This window comes from Zonotrichia leucophrys, chromosome 1A, assembly GCF_028769735.1.
Source record: "Zonotrichia leucophrys gambelii isolate GWCS_2022_RI chromosome 1A, RI_Zleu_2.0, whole genome shotgun sequence".
Lineage (NCBI taxonomy): Eukaryota > Metazoa > Chordata > Aves > Passeriformes > Passerellidae > Zonotrichia > Zonotrichia leucophrys.
The window spans coordinates 56,548,988-56,575,906 of record NC_088170.1 but is presented as its reverse complement, the minus strand read 5'-3'; the positions used below and the strand labels follow the sequence as shown (position 1 = coordinate 56,575,906).

At 38.3% G+C, this 26,919-nt stretch overlaps 1 protein-coding gene across 1 annotated transcript in view; it reads right to left on the bottom strand.

Moving 5' to 3' along the window:
• The window catches only part of CERK (ceramide kinase), a 41,265-nt gene extending 18,531 nt beyond the window's left edge, over nt 1-22,734 (bottom strand). Inside the window, exons 1-6 of the mRNA XM_064702798.1 lie at nt 22,495-22,734; nt 13,580-13,693; nt 12,273-12,395; nt 10,184-10,309; nt 9,606-9,669; nt 5,298-5,443 (exon numbers count right to left, since the gene is read on the bottom strand). Of these exons, the coding sequence (XP_064558868.1) occupies nt 5,298-5,443; nt 9,606-9,669; nt 10,184-10,309; nt 12,273-12,395; nt 13,580-13,693; nt 22,495-22,633 (712 nt within the window). The 5' untranslated portion in view covers nt 22,634-22,734. The remainder of the gene's footprint in view (nt 1-5,297; nt 5,444-9,605; nt 9,670-10,183; nt 10,310-12,272; nt 12,396-13,579; nt 13,694-22,494) is intronic.
• Nucleotides 22,735-26,919: the final 4,185 nt, after the last annotated feature.

Sequence of the window (26,919 nt, the reverse complement as noted above, 5' to 3'; positions counted from 1 at the left end):
AAGTTCTGTGTTTTTTTCCTCTGCAAGTATGAAAAATGAAATAGTTTATATAAATACATTTAATGATATAAAAATTCAGGAAATCCTTCCTTTTAGTTAATCAATCACAAGGAAGAACAATCAAGATATTTATTGAAGTATGAATGAGAAGGTACTCTGCATAAGTTTTGTTAAAGCAATATTAAAGAAAGCAAAGTGAGGGACTGCATTACACAGAATGAACTACAGCCAAATCACAGATTTCCCCTTTGCATGTCAACATTGATAGATATTTGTGAGCAGACAAGTCATGCAGACAGGTACATTCAGACACCACTTCAAAAGTTTAAATTGATAATAGAACTACCAAAGTAGTAAAGCAAAACTCAGATAATTTGCTAGTTGTATGGAAGAGTTCATGCCATTGATTGGTGGACCAACGACAGACAAAGTGCTAGACTTAATAATCTGAATCATGATTAGACTACTAACTTACAAGTAAGGTTTCTTAAACCAAAACACACACATAGTGTGAGGTACATATATTTATTTTTGTGCTTTTATTGATGGAAAACAAAAACTACAAACAATTGAAGTACAAAAATAAGCAGGTGACAGAAGCATGTCAGCTAGATGCTGATCCTATGGAAAACCATGAATTTAATAAAGAAATAGAAATACTTTTAGAGCTTATGAGCATTGCTCTATGTGAGATACTCTTGACAGAAACAGATGCTCCCATGCCACCTAGAGAATCCTCAGACAAATTAGTATAAGAACAATATTTGTAGTGAAAAAAAGGTAGAATACTAACTTCAGTGGGGATCTCATATTTGTGCGGTTTTTGTGAATCTATAATCCATGCAGTCATCATACAGATGAAATTTCAGGTAAACTGCCCTAATGACAGTGTAACTGCATGGTTTTGGATCAAGCAGCATTTAATATTTTGAAAAATTCTACAGATCTACTTTTCTGAGAAGTACTTCTTAAATGACAAGGAGCTGGCATGTTCAAAATAAGGGGAGAAGCTACTGCTACAGGGAGAGATGAAGGCTCTGGGCTTACAACCCATGTACGTACTCAAAGTTCTGTATATCTTCCTTTAAACATACAGAAACCAAGAACTCAAGTTTCATCTGCAGAACAGCAGACTGGCTTAAAGAGAAACAGTCCAGAAAGGCTTTGGTGTAGAATTTTTTTGGTAGATAATTACTTCAGCGTAGCTCAGTAACACAAGACAACAAAAATTGTTTAATCTAATAATGGCAGATTTTAGAGATGAAATTAACATTACAGGTGTAAGTAATATTGACTTACTTGTCTCCATGACAGGCCCACAATATTAAGTGCAGTATTTAGCCCTAAGACTATCATTTCAAGAAGTTCAATGGATTTAAAGTACTGAAGGAGAAGCATAAAACATGCACTTCAGATTTCAAAGTGGATATAGTGAGCTTTGAAACTAAATGGCAAAGATCATTAAATATTACAAGCTTTGTAGCTGAGAAGGCTGAGAACAGACCACTTGGAGTAATTAAACAAGAAAGATAGCTTTTATTGCTATGCTTTAACACATTTTAAAGATAATTTTACATTCTAAATGGCAGCAGTATGAGTCCAGTCACACTTCACAACTTGAATCTATTTTTTAAGTTTGTGAATGAATCCTCCGTGACACATCAACATTCTGATTATAATCATACTGCATCCTTCAATCTAAACAGTACAGAGCTGACCACCAGAACCCAATCTGGATACACTAGAAACCTAAAATCACTATAGCTATTAACTTTGTGTCTATACTTTACTCAGTATTCCCAAGAGCTTAGATTTTCCCCCACAGTGGGTTGCAGACTTGATTTTTGTAATGAATGCAATACAACAGAGTACAACAACAGAGTGAAGTGGGTTTGTTTTTTCTTATCTGCTAAGATTAATTTTAAACTAAAAAAAGAACAGCAGTTGACAGCTTTGTCCTCCTATTCTATGTGAAGAACAGCATTATATTCTATGTAATAAGAACAGCAAATTACTTTGGCTTACTCCAGAGGGTGCAATTTTAATAATAAAACATGCGGATGAAACATCAGTGTCCAAGCTGTATCAGGAATCATTCTCTGCACTGAAGTTCTATGGACACATATTATTAGTCTGAATGCAGTGAAAGCACATGGCTGAAAGTGCTTTTAAGGCTAGTAAGAAATAACTACCTTTTAAGGCCTAGAGGAAAAAAATAACTAAACAGAAGTTTTCAGAAATACAATACAGCTTCTAAGTACTCCTAACAGCAAATCCATTTACAATGGCAAACAGTCAATTTCCACTGACAGATTTGAAGAACGGCTGCAACTAAGAGAAATTCAGAAGTTAAAACTGCCACTTGAGTAGAAGTCTTTTATCCAGGTCAACAGAACCACAAGTTATTTCATAGAAATGTTCGATAATGCAATAAGAATAAATTATATTTTTCAACAATACACAACAAACAAAAAGAAAGAGGCTGTTGGGAAACTGACATAACTGTTCAAGAAAAAAAAAAAAGAGCCAAGCAGGGACTTGCTACAGAAAGTTAGAATTATGATATACAAATAGTATTCAACGTTCAAAAAAAAAAGTCTGCACAATGGAATTCTGCTATGAAATAAAGCTTATCACTGAAACCCAGTCATTTAGATGAGTGTTTTAGCATTAAATCTCTTTCACTTGTAATTTCAAACCTCTGTACAATTAAATTGTCAGTCTCTGAGCAAAGACCATCCGCTGAATTTAGTTTTGTTTGAATACAGAAACTGTTTAATCACAACCACAAACCACAACCTGCCATGTTTCTCTTAGCACAATGATATCAGGAACTAAGTGATAAAAAAGGTGAAAACACTGATCCACTGTCTCCTTACCCCAGGCTCCTGTCATCACTGAGTAAACCATCTCTATGTATCAGAAGACTAAGAGAGCTTTAGATCTTCATCTCTAAACTATGGGTAGTCTTTGTTTTCAATATCTATTAATGAGTTCCTAGGATATTTTAAAAAGGTTGGTTATAAAGAAGTAGAACACAATGGATGAAGTTTTATTAGATGCATTATTAGTATTTAGTTATTACTTTTGACTAGTATTTCAGGACTATTGATTTCGTTTTAAAAAAAACAAAAAAGGTCTTAAGAATTTCACTTATTTTTGGAACAGACTTCTTGCACTAGTGATAGAGCTAGAGAATCTTTTGGGGTCAATACATGGTCAGAACTCCATTGTATCAAGCAAAGATGAATACAGAACAGCTTCACCATGGGCTGGAAAAATACAAACCAGAAAAAAAACCCCAAACCTTGCTGCCTTGAGGGAGGGTTATGCTGTCTCATATTCAATTTAAAGTTACTATAATGACTAGATGTGTCAAGATTTGTTCAGTGACTTGACAACCTTTTTCAATAAATAAGCACTTTCCCATATACACAGAAATGGATCATTTTAAATATCATATATAAATACCATACAATAAACAAACAGATCAGGATATATATTATCCTCTCTATTTCCAAACACTTAATTAAAAGAACTTGAAGGTCAGCTTCCTTACACATCATTATAAAAACTTCTGAGGGATTTGAATAATAACTTGGAGAAAATATTTGAACTATAGCATTGATTACAAGGCCTCATGTCAGATCTAGGAATAGAACATAAAGTACACATTCAAATAGCAAAAGGATACAGTGGACAAAACAAAACAAAACATTAAAAAATGTAAGAGAAGTGACTTGATACATGCTAACAAAATTAAAATGTCAATGAAGTTCATACTTTTTGGGTGCAAAAGTAATGCACCCAATGAAAAAATGCTTTAAGATAATGTTGAAAAAGCAAGATTAATCTTTCCTGAGGACAAAGAAATAGCTCTTAATATTGAGGTTCTGGTTTTTCAATTGTATCTTCTTAGGGTCACATATCTCCAGTAGGCAAAATCTCCTAAAACCAGTCATGTAAGCAAAATACCTTTAGTTCAAGAAATTTGCCCAAGCAAGAAAAAGGATGAGAAGAACACCACTTTGAATTCTATTCTTGTGAAGTTCATTATAAATACTGACTTTAATACAAAGCTGTAACAAATAAAATCAGAATATACTTAAATATAATAGGAGGGTGAAAAACCATAAGGGGATATTCACATTGCAACTTTTACATACCAAACATTTATTATACTGCAGGCAGAAAAGGTTAAGCTTCTTGCAAGTAACAATTCAGAACATTTGGGTCTGGATACATTTTTCACAAAGATGAAAGGAACATAAAATTAGTCACCCATAGCTTGAGAGTACAAATGTTGTACTTCACTTGGTATAGTTTTATAACCTGAACTAAATTTTCTCAGAAGCCTTTATTTTAATTCTAACCAGAAGCTTACAATGTTTATTTCATGCCCAGCTTTTTAATTCAAAGCTCAAGCATCAGACAAGAAAAGTGAACAGCATAGAAAAGATACTGGACTGTTCCCTGTTAAAGAGTTAAAACAGTTAATTCAGTCCTGTAAGAGAAAGCAAATATGTTAATCTGCTTTTGAAGGAATCTTTGAGGACCAAAGGGAAAGGATGAGGTAACAGCTGGGACACCAGACTGAAAACAGTAAGACTGATCCAAAGAATACCTTTATGGTCAATAATAATCACAACAATCATATCAAGAAAAACCTCAGTTTGAAGAATGAATTCTCTCAAATGACAGCAGTCAGGACTGCCTGAAAAAGTGGCTGAAATTGACAACTGTGAATGTGTAGCCCCTCTAACAAGGGGCAGAGCCTGCAACTTGGTCTGGAAAATGAGAACTGTTCCTCAGTTGTAGATGCCCTGTACTTGTTGTGAGAACAAATGGAAGTAAAGAGAGTCCAGGAATCTTAGCATTTGTTTGGAGTTTGCCAGACCAGCAGAAAGTTCTCATTATAATTCTAACTCAATTAGTTGATTTGGAACTGGAAAAATATTTATCAGGTAAATTTCTGTTTAGTAAATTCCACTCCTTAATGTTTAGAAGGGTACTACTGTCAACATCTTATCTCATACTAACACACAGTAAGACACTAAAAAAGATAGTTATTAAATTCTGAAGTTACATTAAGATTTGATTTCCTTTACAAAATATTCTTCCTAAAAAAATTGCACGTGATCAAAACTGTTATATGGATACAAACAGCTTTTGTTAATGTCTTGATAGAATATCATTGCTCAGATCTTACACTCAGGACTAAATTAATCAAGCTATGAATAAGGAAAAAATTTCAAGAATGAATGAATAAATTAAACTGAAAGTTAGCCCTTTCTTACCAGCAGGAATTATGCCAATCCTTATATTGCACTGGACTAACGATGCTTTGGGATTATTTTGGTCTATGCCAGAGTCCTTCTGCATTCTTCCAATGAGACCATGCATCACTTCACTGAACATGCCGTCCCCACCAACACAAACAACACTGCCAGGAAACACAAATTAGAATGCACACTAACAGTCAATAAACAACACGGCAAGTGTTCTACTTAGGGCATGCACTGGGCACACCAAAAATAGTTGTTCTATTATCTTCCTTCATTTGTACAGGATATAGTAACCCACAGTCAACTAGGCAATTAACAAAAAGCAAGAAAAAAAATTGAAGCTACAAAACTGCAAATGCACCTAGATGTATGTGTAACATTAGGAAAAAATGTTGAAATGCAACCTGCAAAAATCTTTATCCTCTACTACTGTGTGCAGACAAACAAATATTAGTGGAAATTCACTATACAAATAAAACACTGAACGGGACTGTACATACAGCTTTTAAGTACACATAATGGAAATAAGGTACTTATACTACAAAGGGAAAAGTTAACATTTGCCACCTCAGGCAGAAGTGTAGTTTACACTATTTAACAGGAATATACATTAGATGAAAGCGAAAATCCAGAAAAGTGAATGTCTGCATCTTCTTTTGAACATGCTCAGATCCCATCAAATTGACAGAAGTCATTTATATCTACATAACCATTCATAAGGGGACAGAGTTCTAAATGTTACCACATGCAAAACTTTGTTTCACAAGTTTAATTCAGGTCAGAGCTGGTGCAGCAGCTGCACAGACCCTGAATATGTTAAAGCTCAGCACAGAGTCCACATCCAAGCAAATACTAGGAAGTAAAAAGACTCTTTTACAGCAATATGCATTTTATGAACAACAATCAAATGCATTCAGCAAGCATAAACATTCTTTAACTAAACAAACTAATTCAAATACACTTTAAAGAACACATGAGAAATCTGGAGTTACATATGTAGTTCCTAGCACACAAGTCTAGCAATGTGTACTGTTATCTATATAGCAATAATTTCCAACTCATAAACTAATACTCTTTCACATCATCAGCAACAGATATTGCAGAATGAGCAAGACAAATTAATCTAATTTTTAAGTATAGTTGACTTTAATGTTAGTTATTATTGCATTTTCAGCAGATGGAAAACTCTTATTTTTTTTCCATTAAACAATGAAAACAAAACCAGTAATTTTTTTCCATTAACAGTGAGTACATTCTTAAGAAGTGTGAACTCTCCAACTCTAAGTTAAGACCTAGGAGACTGAGAGAGAAGGAATAAAAGGATATTTGTTTTCAATTTTTCTAATTTTTTTCTCATCAAATAGTTTAACTATACTATTCCTGAATTTTAGCCTTATCTTGCTCTGCAGACTCAAAAAAATGGGCAAAAGAAACAAAAATTTCCATGTCAGTTCAAGGTCAGTGTAGCTTCAGTAGAAGTTTGCTCAAAGCTCCATCCAGCCTGGCCTTTAACATTTCCAGGCAAAGGAATCCATGACTTCTCTGGGCAGTCTGTTCCAGTGCCTCTCCACTCTCACAGCAAAGAGTTTCTTCCTTAAACCTAACCTAAACCTTCCCTCATTTAGTTTAAAACTTCCCTCTTGTCCTATTGTTATATGCCCTTGTAAAATGTCCCTCTCCAGCCTCCTCTGAAGTCCCCTTGAGGTACTGAAATGTGCTCTAAAGTCTCCCTGGAGCATTCCCTTCTTCAGGCTCAACAAGCTCAGCTCTCCCAAACTGTCTTCACAGTAGAGGTGTTCCAGCCCTTTGATCATCTATAACAAACACTATATCCAGACTCAGAGGGGACAGTTATATCAATGTCTATATCTACCAAAGGTAAATTTGATAAAAACTTCACATATGCAGTAACAGCACAACCAAATTCACAGGAAATATCAGAAGACCAATGTACAAGTCAGACATATACTGCGCATGTGAAGGGCCCTAGTGAAGAACATCTGAAAGAAGCCTCTTAGAGTGATTGTTTCTTGTTGGCTTTATTTTGCTAGAGGGAGAGCATTTCACTTTTTACATAGATGACAACAGCAAACCACATCTGCTAGAGGACTTCAGAAGGAAACCCACAAGTAAATTGAGTTTTTAAAGAACTACAGTCCCTTCTTATCTCAGCCATTCTATGAACTAACTCAAAAAGTAGGGAAAAAACCCCAACCAGAAACAATTTCACAAAGGCCTGTGGAACAAATATATGTGTGTATATATGTGTATATATAACAAATATATATGTGTATAAGAAAGCACAGTGCTATGTGTCACTGCTTCCAAACATGGCTGTTACCTGCATGATATTACAGTATGTTCTAATTGTTCTGCACAGTGATGCACAAAACCCTGCTATGCTGTAACCAAATGAGTACTTTAAATAACTGTGCTTAAAGAAAAGCTGTTCTATCATTGAGCTATTAGGTGACTACACTGTAAGAAATTCCTATAAGGCAAAATAGGAATACCTTATTCCTATAAGGTAAAATAGGAAGAAAAAACAGGAAACACACATAAGATATTTAAATCAGCTGTCTAAAGTAAAACATTTGAAAAGAAGCAAAGCAATTATCATTAAGAATCCTGTATCTACTTGCAGAATTCCATGTATGGTTTTGCCAAATAGAGAATCTGGAGATGAAATGAAGAAATTCATCACTGAATGAAGGGAAAGCCACACATCAGAACCAGTCTACAAGGACAGCTGAACACCAGTTAGATGCAGGAATCCAAAGAACCTTTTACTCTATGTGAGGAAAGTCAAACCTGAAGAAACACATATTTATGTGGTTCAACCATTTCTAAATTTTCAAGATAACCACTTAATCAGCTATTTAAAAAGTAGTTTTAATTCAGGAAGTCCTTCCTAACATCACTGCTGACCACAGAAAAAGAGTTGCATGTGATGGACAAAAGTTAGGCTTGGAAAGACAGGCTGCAGATCCCAAGCAAACTGCCACTCAGGCCTAACTCAGGAACAGAAGAATCCCAAGAGTCTAAAAAGATGCAGTTCTGGCCTATTGAGCATCTTGGATTGCTAGAGAGACCAAGAAAAACACCCAAAAAACTCCCAAAACAAACAAACAAAAAACCCAAAGGAAAAAAATTTCTACAACACGAGACTGAATCTGCCAAAACCACTTCAGATACTACCACAACTGGTCACTGCCACTTCCTGTAAAAAACAATTTGCTAGGAGTGGACATGGGTTCATTTGCCTCCTTTTCTGCTCTGTATTGAAATTTCACCAACCATAAGTACATTTATGTCAAATCACAGATCAAATGAAAAGGAAAAATAACAACTAACTAGGTTTATCTAGGATCAATGCTTCCCTTCCTTGAACTTTTGAAAAATTAAGAAAAATCAGTTATAGACAAAACTGTTTATTTGAAGGCAAGTAATTTTAAAGCAGGTGAAGTCTGGGAACTCAGCCTACGAATGTCATTTCATACTAACACTCTTTCCTAACACACACAATGTATGCAGCAAAGTACCACAGCAAAAGTACTCTGAAAAGACTCAATGTGTTTTCGTTTTGCAACTTAGCAGTTTAAATGTACCTGTCAACAGGCACAAAAAAGAATTCTAAAATACTGTAGTTATGAGAGCTTATCTGCATATATTTTCATGTTTTTTCAGACATGTAACTTTCATGTCATGGACTGGAAACTGAAATTACGATAGCATTTGTATTAAAATATTCTGCTTCTACAGCAGACTTAATAATAGAATGTAAGATCACCATTCAGTCAGACCTTCTTTTAAAGCAATAACTTTAAAACAGAAGAAATGCAAATAAATGTAGCCACACTGCAGGCACTATTGAACAGTCATATACAGCAAGAGGAACCACCTGAAACATTTCTGAACAGTCCATGTTTTTACACACAGGCTGAATGCTACTGGTGCAGGGTTCTGAACTCAAGTATGTCAAGACTGCTAAACATTTCTGGGTAGCTCTTGAGCTATAACAGAATGCTCAACTGAGCAGAATTAATCTAACATTCATCTTTTGAACACAAATCTCATGCAAACATTGTTACACTATGCTCAAATCTATTGTGTTGAACAAGTTTACTGAAACAGTTTACTTTTCTTTTTATACTCCTAAATGTGGATCTCCTACAAAAAGGAACATGCCCCAGGACTTTCAGCTGTTGCAATAAATGTATTAGTAATGAAGGCTACCCTTTTAAATTAGAGACAGGAACAGACCAATTACATAATTATTGGCTCAAAAATAATAAAAAAAAGGCAAGCAAATTTACTTACCCATCATATTTATAAATATTAACTTCAAATAAGTTGTCCTTAGCATGGTTAGCATGTTCAGTTACTGTGAAGAAATAAACACATTAGAATTTATTATCAAAAACTACTATAAAGGTGTATACATAATATAGAATTATAAAAATAAATTCATTAATAACCATGATTCTATTACCAATGTGACTATAAAGCAGCCTGTCCATAAGATGTGTCTCAAAAGATTTTTGCCAGGGAAAGAATTAAGGAGACATACATAGTGCATATGGAAAAATATTTCAGTAAAAATTGTGCAAATGATCTATTAGTTTTAACAGTGAAACTGAAAAAGAGGAGAAAGGCAGAATCTTTTATTTAGAGCTCAAATAGCTCAGGACCACAAGAAGTTTTATTTTAGTAAGCAGGGAGCTGATAGAAGGTTGTTTCCTAAGTAAAGCACAGGTAGCCAGATAAATGGCGTTCTCTACCATTTTCTTTCATTTCCTTAGTGAGAAAAGGTCACTAACAGAAAGAATTTCAGCTACTCAGGATTGTTTCAGAGTTCAAACTGTGCTTATTAAGAAATTAAAGTACTCATTACTCACCAACAACATCAGTGGATATAGAAGCCAGACTGAAGAGTGGAGCAACTTTCTGTTCATAAATCCTCTTGCCTTGTCTTTTTCCTCCAAAGGGATTAATATACACAAGCAGCTGCTTTGGTCTAGACTCTGCAGTAAGGAAAACCATAGTGCACTGCTTTTGTACACAAACAAAAAAATTCATCAAGCCATACAAACCCAACCTATTAACAAAGCAAACACAGCCTAATAGACCTGTAACTCTTTAACAAAGAGCTATAAAAACCTGCCTCATCTGCTCTCTTTATTATACTGGTATCAACAGTATTTAACAAATTGTTAGTAAGACAGCCAATGAAATTCAGAATCATTTCAACTCCCTATCTTACATTGTTATTTGTCATTCTTGCAGTACCTTCCCACTACACAAGTTACTCTAATTACATGAGTATTATGGGCATAGAAGACAAAAAGGGCAGCAACAACAAAGCCACTTGTAAGTGAAGCATACATAAAAATACTTTCACATAAATTTATTTAAACTTCTTTTTTTAATAACATGGTTTAAAATCCATTTCCTTTCTGTGATCAAGTCACACTAAGAACGCCTCACAAAACTACATGCTGCACAGTAAGTGCTTGTCCTACAGTGTCAGTTGCCCCAAAGTGTTACCCCTTCCCCCCTCCAAAAGCACCTTTGATATTACTATCTCAAATTTGTCCAAACAGTTATGGATTTACATTAGTAGTGTGAATTAAAACAATTATTACACCTCTGTATTAACAGAGATACAAAACAGTAATGCTTGCTGCACCGGAGAGACCTTCTTTTTCATGAAGCAGACAAAAACATTAACATATTTCCTCAAATGGCATTCTAGATTATTAGTTTAAAAGGAAAGAATATCAGATTATTACATCAGCACACTTTTACAACAAATCCACCCAAGCTAGAATGACTGAGTGGTTTAAATCTGCTGTACACTCAAAGCACTCTTCTGCCCATCTGAGAAAATATTCCCTTTCCTAAAAGAATTTGTTACCAATAAAATGAACAACTGCATTCAAATGAATTGACTGCTCAGGCCACATTTCTCACACGTGTACTGAATGGGTACAGATACCCCATTTTTTAAAAAGGACAGATGCACCTTGTGTAATGTGTACAAAAAAAAAACAACCAAACCATGAATAATGCTTCCATTGCCTGTTCAAAACAGTTTTTCTAAAATACTCATTTTAATTCTGTAAGCCTTGAATATTTGCTCAAGTCCCACTGTAGGTGTACTTGTATCCAATCCCTTCTCCAGCTCTGTATCACAGATGGGCCTCAGACCTACCTTGTAGTAGGGAGCTCATCCCTAATCCCATGTCCAGCTCCAGCTGTTCCACTCCAGCCTCCCTGGATGGACCCAATTACTTTATCTCACCTGGGCTGTAAACTGGACCTGTATCCATCCCTATCCCTGCTCAGATACAGTGGGACCCTGGTCAGCAAGGCACTGCCTCTACTATGATCAGCCTTGACCTCATTTCTGTCAGTTTCTCTGCTCCTGCTGCTTCTTGACATCTTTCAAGGTATCTCTTTCAGGAATAATGCCTTCAAAATTACTTTTAACCTCCCATGAAGTAGATGCCCAACAGTCTCAGAAATTATTAATGGGAACTCTTATTACGTAAAACACATTTTCTTGATGACAGAGTCTAGAAAGGTGAAACACACCCATAAATCTTCCAATTGCTACAGTCCTTGACCTCAAATCTCTAGAGTACCTTAAATCCCTGAGCTCACATCTGCCCATTACTTTTTCCAAAGCTACAATCATTTCAAGCCTATGCTAAGCTTCCAATGTGACTTTATTTTGTGAAAATAATTTATATCTGGGCAAAATTGTATGACACAAACAGTCTTGACTGATTAAAGCACTCAGTAAAACTCAGTGAACACATAAGATTAAGTAGTGATAAGGAAACACTTCAACTCTTGGCTCCCTCAATTTTTGAGCATAAGCTGCTCTTAAGAGTTAAAAAAGCAGATATTTCAAAATAACACTGATCGATGTACAAGCCTCCAAAATGATGGTGCAAATGTTCATAGTTTATTCAAACTTACTCTGCATTTCAAGTAGTTCCTTCAGTGCCTGTGTCCACTGATTACATAAGTGCTCATCAACACACCAGAACGTCGCAGCACTGCACCGCCAGCGGTGATTTCGGGCTTTCTTCACATAATGCACTATTTAAATTCAAAAAAACAGCAAACAAACAAAAAAAACCCAACATAATGAGATGGTTCTGTGAAACGAAAACTGCATTTCAGAAAGATCTCCAAAATACTGACCTGTAATTAACCTCCACTACACACTTCTACAAATGACAGAAGTATTCAGAGTATGACCAGCATATTTGTAGAGTCCAAATGAAAACATAAATGAAAACACTTGCTAACAAGCAAAACCCAAACAAAGACTTCTTTTTAAAGAAGCCATGTCTCATCAACTTATTATAGACAGACTTGTTCAGAAGTTCAGTGAGTTTACATATTATCTGTATTAAAGTCTGCAAAATCTACATAAAAAGCCACAAGCTTAAGAAGATAAGCCATGCTGACATCAACTCTCATGTAACCAACAGGGTGAATTTATTCTATAAAGCTGGAATTTGAGAAAAAAATATTTTGTTTTCTTATGGATTAAAACCTTATACTTACACTTCATATACAGTATCTCAAATCACTCTTACTGGAGAACTAAAGGTGAGGAAAGAACAGCATAAAATTCTGGCATGACATCATTTTAGCACAGAAGTTATCAGTCTTTTCCCAAACCAGACACATATTTCTGGCACTTTGTTTTAAGAATGCAGCCAATTATACAAAGTAACTTTCAGGCATACATCCTGATGGTTAGGGGTAATTTAAAAACATTTAGGACTCATTCTTTCACCCTCTCTCAATCTTCTGGTCAAGAAGTAGAAAGCAGGTGTCCTGCAGCAGTCATTCAGCAGCAGAAAGACTCCAGGGTGAACATTCAGACATTAATTTTAAATTCATTAAAAAATAGCTAAACACAGCATGTGATCTTAAAGGAAGAGTTCTATTTTCCAAATAAGGATCTTGAAATATAAACCAACAGATTTTTGGTGGGGTTTCTTTTGTTTGTCTTTTGTGGTACTTTTGCTTGAGTTTATTTCAGTTTGGGATTTTGTTGGGGATTTTTGTAAAATTTTTTGGGGGGCTCTTTTATGGTGTTTTTTTTGGGTGTTGTTTTTGTTTTCTTTGGGTTTTTTGGATGTGGAGTTTTTTTCAACGCATCATTTCTGTTAAAAAAACTCCAAAACTTTGACAATTCCTTTTGAGTCTTCCTTAAACTACCTTCACAGAATGGCAAGCACAAGCATCCAGAGACTTATTTGCCTTACCTGTGAAAGCATGTAGCTTTGCCATTTTTTGCCATCTGCCAATGTTACGTTGTTTCTTGTTAAACTCAGTTTCCTCTACAGCAATGATCTCAGAGATGGGTACAAAACAGTTTTCTGTATGAACACAAGATCTTACATGTTAGAATCTTCAAACATCACCTGAATGATTATTACTATAACTAATATGATACAGATATATGATTAGAGCAGTTGCTCAATAAGCACAACCAAGAGCATAACTAGAAATTTTCTGAATTGTCTTTAGCCAAAGCACATAATCCATCACCACCTACCAACTACCCAAAACAGTATTTTAAATGCCTATGACTTCTCAGAAAATAAGGTATTTGATGTATAAAAATATTTTTGCATGAAGCCAAAATCCAGCAACATTGATTTCAGAGTAATTAAACTGCCCCTTCTGTGAGGCCTAGTCCAGATACTTGACAGTGAACAGCACAAGCTATTTCAAAGAATGTGCAACTAAATCTAGAGCACAGACTACAAAGGCTATTTATTGTCAAGTAAGTATCTGGCTTATGAAAGAAGGGGATTCATATGAATTCTTAAGATTTTAAATCCCACTAAGCTTTTAAAGTTTAGTATCTCTTAAGAAGAGAATTCTAGATGTTATGTTTATGTGGTGTGAAATATTTTCCTCGCATCAACTTAAAACCTACTGTTTTTCAGAACTAAAGGCCTCTTGTTCTCAGACTATGAAATAATTTCCTCCAACCTCATTCTCTTTTCTCCTATAGTTCCTAAACATCATCTCAGACTTCTTAACTCCTGTCAAATTGAACACTTTTGTCTCATTTCCATTACTGATTTCAACACTGTTCTGTTGTTACTTCATCTCAAAAAAGTGAAACTTCTAACATATGCTTTGTATTTATGTACAAGCAAGTACCCTCTGTATGCGTACACCTGTATAAAAGATTTATATTATTATAATAATATAGTCTTATGTAAATAATCTCTTATATAATAAGAATTATAATATTCTTGCTTCTCTCACGTACAAAGGGAGCGATACCAAGATATTTGACACATAAAATACAGACAATAATACCATTGTTACCAGGGTTTATTCTACATTTCATTTTCCTCACTGTCTTGCAGCAGTACAGTGGAAGTGGTGAGAAATGCAAAATGAGTGAAAAGTTTCCCTAACCTCTTCAGAGTGATTATTGCAATTCATTTGCCACTATTTAATTGGTTTAGTCAAAAGAGTCTTTACATATCATCACATGTATTGACAATTGGTGGACTACTCACTCAAGGGGTTTTGGTATTTGACGTGATTTATACCCATTTTGAAATTTTATCTTCCCTGAATTTTTTAGCATAATTCAAAAGAAATGTAACCTTCAAACTTTACTCTGTGGTCATTTAGGAATCTGGCTGTATTTGAATGTTTCAACTTAAAAACACATTTCACAGCTTATAATATTTACTATACTCAAGGCACAACAGGGAAGTGCAGCAGTCACATAATGTTGTTATAAAGATCCAAGAGCAGAGATAAACTCTGAGATGTATGATTCCGTATGCACTTACTGTATATACACAGTATATACAGTAAGTACATACTAAAACTATATCTAGTACTGGACAGTAACAGTTATTTGGTCTTCCTAACAAATAAAAAATCTGCTAATATGATTAACCCATACATTTATCCAAAGAAAAAGAAATACAGAACAGAGATGGAACAATAAAGGAAAGGAAGTACATTTTTTAATCTTTCTTTTCCAAAACTGCTTCTACTTATTTTTCTACTGGCTCTGCCACTGATCCATATGTCAAAATATGAAAAAAGCTTGTTGTATCTATGAAGATTGCATTCAAATGCTAATTTGTTTTGTTACTCCTCAAAGATATGCTATAAATCTTAGAAACTATATATAGATCACAATTTAAATGACAGTGCTCTAAATACATTTTTGGAAATAGCTGTATATAGTGCATACTTATTAGAATGTATGCTGGGAGCAGCAAGTGAAATAATTATCTTATTAGGCATTTTTTATATAATAAAGCTGTCCAACTGTACAGATAGCTAATCGATTTTAAAGTACTTCCAAATCTGTATCACTGAAAGCATTTCTTTGGAGTATACACCTCAGCACACATTACACAGCTTATATTAACCTTGAAACTACTTATAAGCTCTCCTAATTTGGTGTTCCCCCTCTGATAGTTGCATGACTGTTTTGATTTTCCAGCAAATCTCTTCAGAGACATGGCAAAAAAAAGGCAAAAAGTAAATATTCTTAATTTATATGTATTTTTTTTAATCTTATGGCACCGGAGTTACAAATCTGAAAAACAGATTCCTGAAAAATGGGAGGGGAAAAAAACAAAGGAACAAACGTGAAGAACAGATCCCACTCTCCATCTGTAAACCTTTGGCTTTGGTGAAAGTCTGGGGAGTTTCTGTTGTGCGTATACCAGCTCTGTTGATTATATCCCTCAGTACTACACAGCAACATAAAAGCACCAAGCAACTCCACTGTCCTGACAGCACACTCCAATCTTGAGCAGTCAGAAATCACACATTACTGAACCCAGTAATTGCAGATGGCCAGAAAGATGCAGAGCTGTCTCAAGTAACGTGTATTCAGAACATTCCCTACTGCTTGTAACAACAAATTCTAATGTGCTTGAATAGAACTCAAGAATTTCTATCAGTCCAAATATCTCTATCACTGTTTGACTTAGTGCTACACAGAATATTGTTTCATCACATTGCAAACAAACTACTTAGTCCCACCCCACCCCCTTTTCCCTGAAAGGAGGAAGCTTTCAATGTGAAGCAGAGACCTTCAGTAGGAGCACAACAGTCCAGTTCCCAGGAACACAATGCCCTCATCTGCCATTTAGTCACCAAAACCTGCCCCATAAAATATAGTACTAACCCAGCCTCTCTTGAAGCTTCACATATTATACAGCTTCACTAATTACAGTCCTTCCCCACAGCTACTTTTGGAGCATTTACCGTATTATCAAGTAGCATGAGACATTTGTTTCACTAACATAGCATAAAGGTGTTCACTCAAAGGTCTTCACCTTAATGTGTTTCTCCCAAAACATGGAAAACCTTATTGCCACATTAACAAAACACACACACACAAAAGTTACTTATTCCAGTACTACAAGATCAACATTAATGAAAAAAATTTGAAATACGGGCTCAGACGATATCAAATGAAGAACTTTACTTGGCTCAGTCCAATCTATTCAGCCAAGCAGTACACAACAACTTCTAGACAAAATTTTCACCATGGTCAATGGTTAGCATATTAGAGACAGAGAGCTGACCATCCACAGAAGGTGGACAAAAGGGTATGGCAAAAAAGGAGTAAAAAGTTAAAAAGCCAAACAAAATACACAGTAAACAGGTGACAGTCTTCTCAGCACTCTGGCTGTGCCAGTCATTACTCATTCTGGGTCACAGTGCTCTTAATCTTAACATTCTTCCTAAAAGCAAACTGATAAATCAGCGGAACGCTGGATTAGACGCACACTTTTCTCACATTAAGCAAGTGGGAGAGGGTGAAAAAAACACCCCACGGAAACAATACCAAGGTAAGCACATTAACAGTGGGCTTTCTTTGTGCAAAATGCAGCCAGCAGTTGGGAAGTGTGTTTTTCTGCATTAAGAAAAGATTTTCGGTGTGTCAGGGCTGTCTGCCACTCCCACAGAACACTTCCTGAGTCTATGAGCGCTCACTCAGAACTCCAGTCAAGACTTGTTCATTCATCACTGCCAGCTACGTATCCTACAGACCAAACTTCCCCCTCACAAATGTGTCAGCTCAAGGCTACCTAGACCCATGCACAAACACAAAAATGTTGCTGATCACAGCATTTGGTTTATTCTTAAAACTCAGCTGAGGCCCACAGATGCAGCAGCATTTAGAATTTATTTAAACTACTAGCATATTCTCATGACTTAAAAATATCAACAAGGAAAAAGCTGGGATATAGGTTTAAAGAAAAAGTATATTTTCAGTCACTTTGAAAGTTAACTTGCTGTTAGAGCCCACACGAAGGGTCAAGCTTTCAGGTTTAACATTTGCCTTCACCTAAAAGCAAGAGAACAGGAATACTTTCTATCAGAAGGTACATTGTATTATACCAATCATGCACTACAGAAATCTGGGTTTAATAAACACTAGAATAAGAGAAGGTAGGATATTGAGCAGAACTACTGACAATTCACATCCTAAAGGAGGGGGAAGAAAAAAGGTATCACAATTGATTTGAATTCTGTGGAGGAGTGACAAACATCCAAAGACCATGATTTCACCATGTACAGCCTTGTACAAAGAAATTTCCGTCTTTTATTTTAAAATAAGCTTTCAAGTACTTTTTAAACTAAGAGACCAGTTTCTACTATGATCACACAGCTACTTCACATCACATAATCTGAATCAAAGCACAGCAATTTGAACTTGGGTCAACTTGAATATTTAAATCATACTATTGAATGTCTTCCCACTGTTTCTTCTGCATTTCCAAATAAAAACTTTCCTGCTCAACTACGAATATTTCAATTATAAAGCAGGGAGTAAGATGCACTTAAGGGGGGGGGGGGGAACAACCCAGCAGAAAGGTGTATGCTAAAGAACATGCATTGTTTAATGGAGTATATTTGAATAATGTATCTCCCAGAAAACAACACACTCCAAAGAGGCAATGCCAGCTGCAGCAACTGCTCCCCACATCCTCCCTGTGCAACGCAGTTGTGGCATTGCCTACTGAGAAACGCGGTTCACATTTCTGCACACGCCCGCTGCCAGCTGGGAATGACTGATGACAAATGACCTTGACCACGGATGTGCCAACACTCTGCAGGCACCAGGTGCTGGACAGACCTTGCTGCCAAGCTGGCCCACCCTCTCTAAGTGCCCTGTTTATCAAACTGAGCTTTCTTTAGAATCCACCAGAATGACAGCAGTGCTGTGAACACCAGTACTGAGGTTTCCTCAGGCGGTTGTTTTGGAAAGGACACATGGAAGAGAATTCTGAAATACAAAGGCTAAAAGAAAGCACACACTGTAAGTGAATGCATAGAGCTGAGGGTCTAGTTTGGTCAGCCCCTTCATGTTTGTACTTCAGCAAAAAAAAAAAGAAAAAAAATCCTAGAAAAATGACAGGAGAATCTCATTCTGCACTTGTAATGCTTTTAGTACCAGGCACAATAAAACCTTAGTCAATGCTTCTGAAATACCTCTAAGTATATATGTACAATATACACTCTGCTATGAATTTGGTACAAAAAGTTTTATCATGTGTTACTTGAGAAAAACCTGACTCAGCCATCAACATGAGGGAAATAATAAAACAATTCAGCTGACCAGCTTTGCAAATGCTATTTATGATTCATGACTGAATCTCATGGAAAAATGTAACAAGGTTGAAAAATATAGCTCATCCAAAAAAATTTAAGATGAAGGCATCCCTAGGAAAAAAAGATGCACAGCTGAAAGTAACAGAGAAACACACGAAAATTTACAGGTCAAACTTTTCCATCAAACATGTCTAACCATCAAAGAACAGGAAACAGGAACCTGATTAAGCTGAAGAGAGAACTTTAAACTATGATGCTGTTAAAGTCTAACAGTAGGAAATTGTATTTCAGAATTTAAAAACACACCATGAGTTGAACAAACATTTGATGTTTTTGTTGTTGTTGGTATCTTCCAAATAACAGCATTAAAAAGAACTGGCCTGGATTAATACTTCTGCATTTTGACAGAATAGGATTTAAATACACACACACACAAACACACACATATATATATACATGTATGCATATAAATATCACTGTACAGAGATGAGAAAACAGGAGAATCTCCCCATAGTCTCTAAAACTACATGTATTTTCCTGGAAAACAGGACAAAGTCTGTGTTGTTTCCTATCTGTTCCTGATTTTGGATGCAACAGGGAAAGGTGAACATTTTAACTTCTACACCTACCTATAGTTCTAGTTCTCTACATGTCAGGGTCTGAAAACCTTGAAAAAACATATATGAAACAATTTTCATTTATATACCAAAATTCAAGACAGTAATAAATGCTCTGAAAATAAGCAGGCTGAGTTTTTACAGTTTAAAGACAACTGGTTCACTGTAATAGCTACCTACTAAACAAGAAATACAGCACTTTTATACTCCATAATTTAGTCTGTATTTAGACACAATGTAGTCATGTAGTCAAAGGCTAAGTGGTAGAAAGATACCAATCTTGGTCAAGCAACTCTTCTGAAATTATAGGTTTCTAACTAACCACCTTCCATATTATTAAGTTTATTTATATATTGTCATGTATGCTACTCATATTTCCAAAATAATTGTAGAGAGCACAATGAATCATCCTTGGTCTTAAAAAGAGCTTGAAGACAACAGGGCAGCAATAATACAAAACTGTGATGAAATTAAAGCTCAAATGCAGGGAACACATGAATTTATGAGTGTGTAAAGAAGAGAAGGTACATTATCTATTGTATTGAGCCCTACATAAATTATACCTGTGCCTCCAGAACACCCAGGCATTTCTTTTTCTTCTCTTTTCTCTTGCCATTTCACATGATATTTTCCAAAATATTGTGAATAGCTGTGCTACAAGACAGTGGCTGCACTTTAACCACACTTGCCTCTTACAGCATCTCCAGCTGGGTACTACTCCAGAAACTGCCTCATCTCTAACTCATATTTAACTCTAATTTACTGTGTCCCACTGTCCTTCCACCACTCCCAGAATTCTGACATTGGGAACATGCTTCAGGGCAGGTGCATACACTGTTTGGTCTACCAGGAGCAAGTCAAGAAAACTTACAACTTAAAAAGTAGTAAGAATTCACAACTGCAAGCAGCTGTTAACTTCAGAGTGCTCATGAGAGAGCTGGTCTATGGCACTCGTGCTTGGTCTAAAGGAATTCATCAGACAGGAGAATGGCACTGCCCTAGCCAACACATCAGTCTCCTAGTGACTTTGCAAAGGCATTTTTAGAAGGATTTTACACAATCCCACCATATTATCCCCAAAGTAAGGGCTAGGTTACCTAGTGGGAGCAATTATCCCAAAAGGCCTTGAAACTTTCTATATTAAATTTAAGATCCAGGTACCTTTATCTAGACTAATTTTATATCATTTTGAAAAGTATACAGCCTGTTTTTCACAACAATGTTTTAAGTTCAGCAGAATCAAAGAATCAATTTGTCCTTAAATCTAAAGTTCCTTTAACTGAGAAAAGTTTAGGAATTTTTGATTACTTTTTTCATCAGTATTATTGATGAACATTAGATTATGTCAAACTACTTGTACAATAGCAAGGGAAGGATAACAAACTCTATTTTTGTATTATGAATAAGAACGGTTGTACTTAAAACATAACCAAATCTCAGTTATGTAAATTGTCGCATCAAATTCTTACAATTCTTGAGTTCTCTTTCTCCTTTTTCCCTCACCTTCCTGAAAAAAGCCTCAGGCCAATAGGATATTATGATAAAATCTGAAAAATATTTAACGAAGGTACATGGTAAGAATGGAAGTACCATTTAACTATTTAAGTTTGGGGACTTGCCAGGGATTAGAAACATCTATATTCAAACCTTTTTTAGATAAAGCTTCTAGTCAGCCTTTCTATTATTAGTGTCTGTCTCAGATCCTGCAACCTCTAAAGTGGGGATGACAGCAGTTTTCAACTCTAGAGCAGCTGCTGTGAAAAAAAGGACATTACACATTTTCAAATGTTCCCATGCCTTGTTAATATGGCTACATTAACAATGGGAATAATTACTATATGAAACCACTGAAGTCAAAGACCCTGAAAAAATACCTGTCAAAAGTACAGTAGAAAGTTTGATATGCAAACATTCTCACAAGTTAATCTGATTTTTTTCAGGTATTTTCATCAGTGACCTCTCAGACTGGCAGTTTTGTTCATTCACACTATGCTAACTGCATAAAAGGGGAACTATAGAAATCTTTGTTACCACACTGCAAACTAGTAACCTATATTAAATATTTCCACACCAGTAAATCTCAAAAGTTAAACTTGCTTTGTAAAATTTCCACTAAGCCCCTGAGAAAGCTAAGAGTTTTGTAAAAAGCTCAAAAACACTGCAACCCAAATAACAAAAGTAGTCATTGCCTGAGACACTGACCCAGTATGAAAGTGTTTTTAACCACAAGCCTTAATGTAACTAAAAAAAACAAATTTGCTTTTAAGGTTTTTTACGTCTCTTATGTACTGCTAGGGCTGCTTTAAATACATTACAAACTATATGCTTCTCCGTACACGCGGCGCCAAGAAACAATGTGTTGTAGCCGAACAGATGTGTGTTGTGCCCGGACAGGTGTGTCCCCGGGGCGCCCGGCGGCACGCTGGGCACGGATGCTCGGCCGGGCTGCTCCCCGACCCGCGGGACGGGCTGCGCTCGCTCACAGGGGCTGCGGCTCAGCGAGAGCAGCTCTCGGCTTTGTCTGGGAAGGCACAGCCCGATCACCGCCCAGCACAGCCGGCAGTGTCAGTGCCCTGCCGAGCACGGTGCCGCCTGCATCTCCCGGCTCCGAGCGCCCTGTCCGGCCCCGTGTGGGACCGGGCCACCCTCCGCCCTCGGTCGGATTCCGAACCCGGAGGCGCCGCACAGGCGCCCGAGGGCAGGAAGCGCTCACGCCGGCGGAGCTCTCCGGATGCTCAGCGAGCCCCGGGCGCGGAGACTCCGCCGCGGGCGCCAGGGCAGCGCTGGCCGCAGGCCGCCCCCGCCGGCACCCGCGCCGGGGCACCAGGGACGCCGCGGACGCCCTTCCTTCCCCGCCGCCGAGGGCAGGCGCCTCCCGGGGGCCCCGGCCCGCCCCAGGCCGCGGCAGGTGCGCCCCGGCCCCCGCCCTCCCCACTCACCGCCGGCGCGGCGCGGCGGGCGGGGGTCGCGCCAGGCCAGCCGCCCCTGCTCCTCGTCTAAGGTGACCTCCCAGGAGCGCCGCCCCAGCCCCAGCGAGGACACGAGCCGGGGCCGGCGGCCGCCGGGGAGCCGCTCCATGGCCGCCGAGAGCCCGGCCCGCCGCAGCCGCTACCGCATGGCCCGGCGGAACGGGCGGGCGCCGCGGGGCGAGCCCAGCAGCTGCTAACGGCGCCCCCGGCCCGCCGCTACCCCGGCTGGCCCGGGCGGGGCGGGCCCGGCGTCAGCGCTACGCCAGCGCCGCGGGGCGGGGCCGCGGCTCCGGGGCGGTGGCGGCTCCTGGATCGGGGCCGGGGCCGGGGCCGGGGCGGCGGGCCCGTCTTGTGTTCTCGGCCCGCTGGAGAGACACGTGCCCTGCGGCCCGCCCCAAGCCCCCAGCTCCGGGCAGAGACACCAGGGCTGACGCCCCAGTGTACGGGCTTGGATTGCTTTCGTGGGGTTTTTTTGCCGGGCGACGAAGCACCTAGGTCAGTGAGGATGGACTCTTCCCTCTTTCCCTTTAGACAGTGAAAATGCAATGAGTGCATACAAATGTATGGTGATACAAATCTCTCCATCTAACTTCACCTCCCTTTACATAAAAACGTTTTTGGTTTGCCTTATATACAGGGAGAGTAACTCACTATGATTGAGCTCTTAATTCTTTGCTGCCTCCCCCCCTTGGTGTTGCTGAAGCGTAAAACCATCAGCATCATAACAAAATACAGACCAGACAGAGCAGCAACCAGCCTTCCTCCGAATCTGAGTGCTTCCTACAGAGTTTAGCAGAAAACATCTCTGGTCTTGTTCTTACCTGGGTCCAGCCCAGGGCCTGCACTCCAGCTGCATCTTCTCAGGCTGAAAAATCTTCTGCACTTCAGCTCTGCTCTGAACCTTATATATGCATATTTCACTCACATTTTACAAGAGGGAATGACTTTACACATTTGCAAGGGAGAATAACTTGTAATTGAAAGAGGGTAGGTTTAGATTAGATATTAGGAAGAAATTCTTTACTGAGGAGGTGGTGAGACATTTTAACAGGTTGTCCAGAGAAGCTGTGGATGCCCCATTCCTGGAAGTGTTCAAGGCCATGTTGGATGGGGCTCTGAATAAGCCCATCTAGTGAAAGGTGTCCCTGCCCATGGCAGGGGGGTTGGAAATAGGTGATCTTTAATGTCCCATCCAATCTATTCCGTTCTGTGATTCTGTGATTTCATCTTCTGAAAACAAATGAGCTAGGCACTGTCATCCAAGTTACATGTTGAAGATAGTCTTCCTGTACAAGAAATGCTAGCTGTCATCTATCACAGTCATTCCAAGAGTCTTTCCTCTAGCCTTAAAAGACATTCACCTTTACTGGTGAATAAACCTAGTTATGCCACACTTCCACAATTTTGAGAAATACTTTGTCAGTTGTTTCGTTCTTTACATTTTTTAATCTGTCCCTCTACAAACACCTGTAGAGCTCTTTATACTAAGAGTTAAAGTTTGTTGCAAAAGTCCATTGTGAACAATAGTCTGCCAAGTGCAGTTCTGAGCAGTCATTAATATCTCACTGGTTCCTTGTATTTTGCCACCTGCGTCATCTCTCATCATCCATCTTGCTCTTGGGTGGCGTAGTGGGTTGAGCCTGTTTGGATGCCAGGCATCCACAAAAGCCTATTGCTCCTCTCTGTAGCTGGAAAGGGAGAGAAAATGTAACGAAGTGTTCATGATTGAGACAAGGACGGAGAGAGATCACTCACCAAATACTGTCACAGGCAAAACACACTCAAATTAGAGATAATAATTGAATTTATTACTAAGAAAATTAGAGCAGGATAATGTGAAATAAAGTAAGACCTTGAAAACGCCTTCCTCCACCCCTCCCTCCTTCCCAGTTTTACCTCCTTGTCCTGCAGAGACAGGGAGATGGGGCATGGGGGTAACTCAGTCCACACATTGCTTCTGCCACTGCAGGGAGAGTCTTTCCCCTCCTCCAACATGGGCTCCCTCCCACAGGAAGCTTTTGCTGTTGAACCCTTCAGACATGGTCCAAGACTGAATGGATCACTAATACAAAGCTATTATCTTAAAGATATTACACAGGGGTACTTATTTATCATTTCTCCAATGGGCAAAGTAGATCTAATCTTTTATAGCCTACAGTCACCAAAATCAATATTCTTGAACTGTGATCCATGTTAGCTGAAGAAGTAAAAAGTTCATTCCTTTTACCATTCCTGCCTATGATGGTTTCCTTTTATTCTTATTAATTTAAAAAAATCCTTTTTCTTACTTAAGGCTGAAGTCTTGAACCGTAAGATACAAAAGTGATAAAATATTTTCTGGTTTGTTAGATGCCTACTAAAGTGTACCAGCACCACTACCAGGAATAGCATCCACATTTCTTACTTGTTTAGGTAAGAAAAGACCACTTCTTTCTTCCTTGCACACTGTTTTAGTGTTTTGTTCACAGAATCACAGAATGGTTAAGATTGGAAGGGGTGACAATGGTCATCGAGTTCAACCTTCCTATTGAGTCAGGGCCATCCTAGAGCACATTGCATAGAATTGCATCAAGATGGTTCTTGAAAATCTCTGGTGAAGGAAGCTCCACAACCTCTCTGGGCAGCCTGTTCCAGTCCATGGTCAGCTTGACAGTAAAAAAATTCTTCCTCATGTTCAGGTGGAACTTCCTCTGCATCAGTTTCTGCCTGTTGCCTCTTGTCCCATTGCTTGGCATTACTGAGCAGAGCCTGCCTCCATCTTCTTGACACCCACCCTTCTGATACTTGTATACATCAATGAGATCTGCTCTTATTCTTGTCTTCTCAAGACTGAAAAGGCCCCTCTTCCTCAGCCTTTCCTCATAAGAGAGATTCTCCAGGCCCTTCATCATCTTTGTTGCCCTCCACTTGGCCTGCTCCAGGAGCAACATGTCTGTCTCCCGTTGAGGAGCCCAAGATTTGGGGTACTCCATGCTGCTACAGGAATGTCTTGCAGGAATTCTTACCTTTGCTTTGTTGGATCTGCTCTGGTACTCTCTGGTAGATCCCTAAATATCAACATGTGCATCTGTCTCTAAAAAGTAAAGGTCAAATTTGAGCCAACATATTTTTATTTTCAGTCAGTTTTAGTACTTTATGTTTTTCTTCCCTGGTTGTAACAGAGAAATAATTTCTAAAGGACGACTGACTTAGTAGACTAAAGCACACACATCAATTATTGTTTTACTACTTATTACCTAAGCCTGTAATTACCACTGAGGGGACATTACTGTGGATGCAGTGATGCCAGTAAATTGCAGGATTTATTGCCTTGGTGGTAAAGATGTCCCATCACAGGGCTACATCCTGAGAAATGGCATAGTTGTAAAAACACCTCACTTTATTCACAGGTCTAGAGAGGCCACAGGAAAGGTTGCAATTGTAGTTAACTTGGGAACAATAATACATTATGTAACGAGTACAATTCACAATGTCAAATGAGAAGAATGCAGGAAGGTAACACAACTTACAAAGTTTATTGCTATGATCCATTTACTACCTATCTAAAAAACAACACAGTGTTTAAAGCCAAATTTCTCTCCTCAGTGTCTGAGTTTAGAGTAGGTCATTCATCTCAAATGACACCAAGTTAAGTGGTGCAGCTGTTACTCCTGAGGGAAGGGATGCCATCCAGAGGAATCTTGACAGCCTTGCAGAGTGGGCCCTTGCAAACCTCAGCAAGTTCAACATGGGAAGGTGCAAAGTCCCACACCTGGGTCAGGGTAATCACCAGTATCAGTACAGGATGAGGGGTGAAGGCATTGGAAGCAGCCTTAAGAAGAAGGATTTGGGGGTGCTGGTGGATGAAAAATTGAACGTGACCTGGCAATGTGTTCTTGCAGCCCAGAATGCCAACTGTATCCTGGGCTGAATCAAGAGGTGTGGCCAGCCCGCCTCACCCTGGGGGACATTTCTCCCCCTTTACTCTGCTCCTGTGAGACCCCCCTGTGGCCAGGTTGGATGGGCTTTGAGCAGCCTGGTGTGGTGGAAAGTGTCCCTCCCATAGCAGGAAATCATTCTGTGACTCTGAGATCTCTATAAAAAGTACTTAACTCCAGCAACTCTGTTATACGGAACAGGATCATTACATGATAATGCAGGCAGTCAATTAAGGAACTCTTCTAAGTAGGTACATCTATTTAATCAACAGCAGCAGAGACATATTCTTCAGCATGACCTGCATTACCAACGTATTGATTTAAATAATTATAAAGTCCAGCTATCACTCTTCCAAATCTCTTGCGTGTGTACTTCTTCATTAGGATCCTGCAACTAATTTATTTTCCATAGTGAAAATCAAGCATACCCTTGTATTATTTTGGCAGAGGTAGAAAATACTGTGTCTCCAGTCTTATC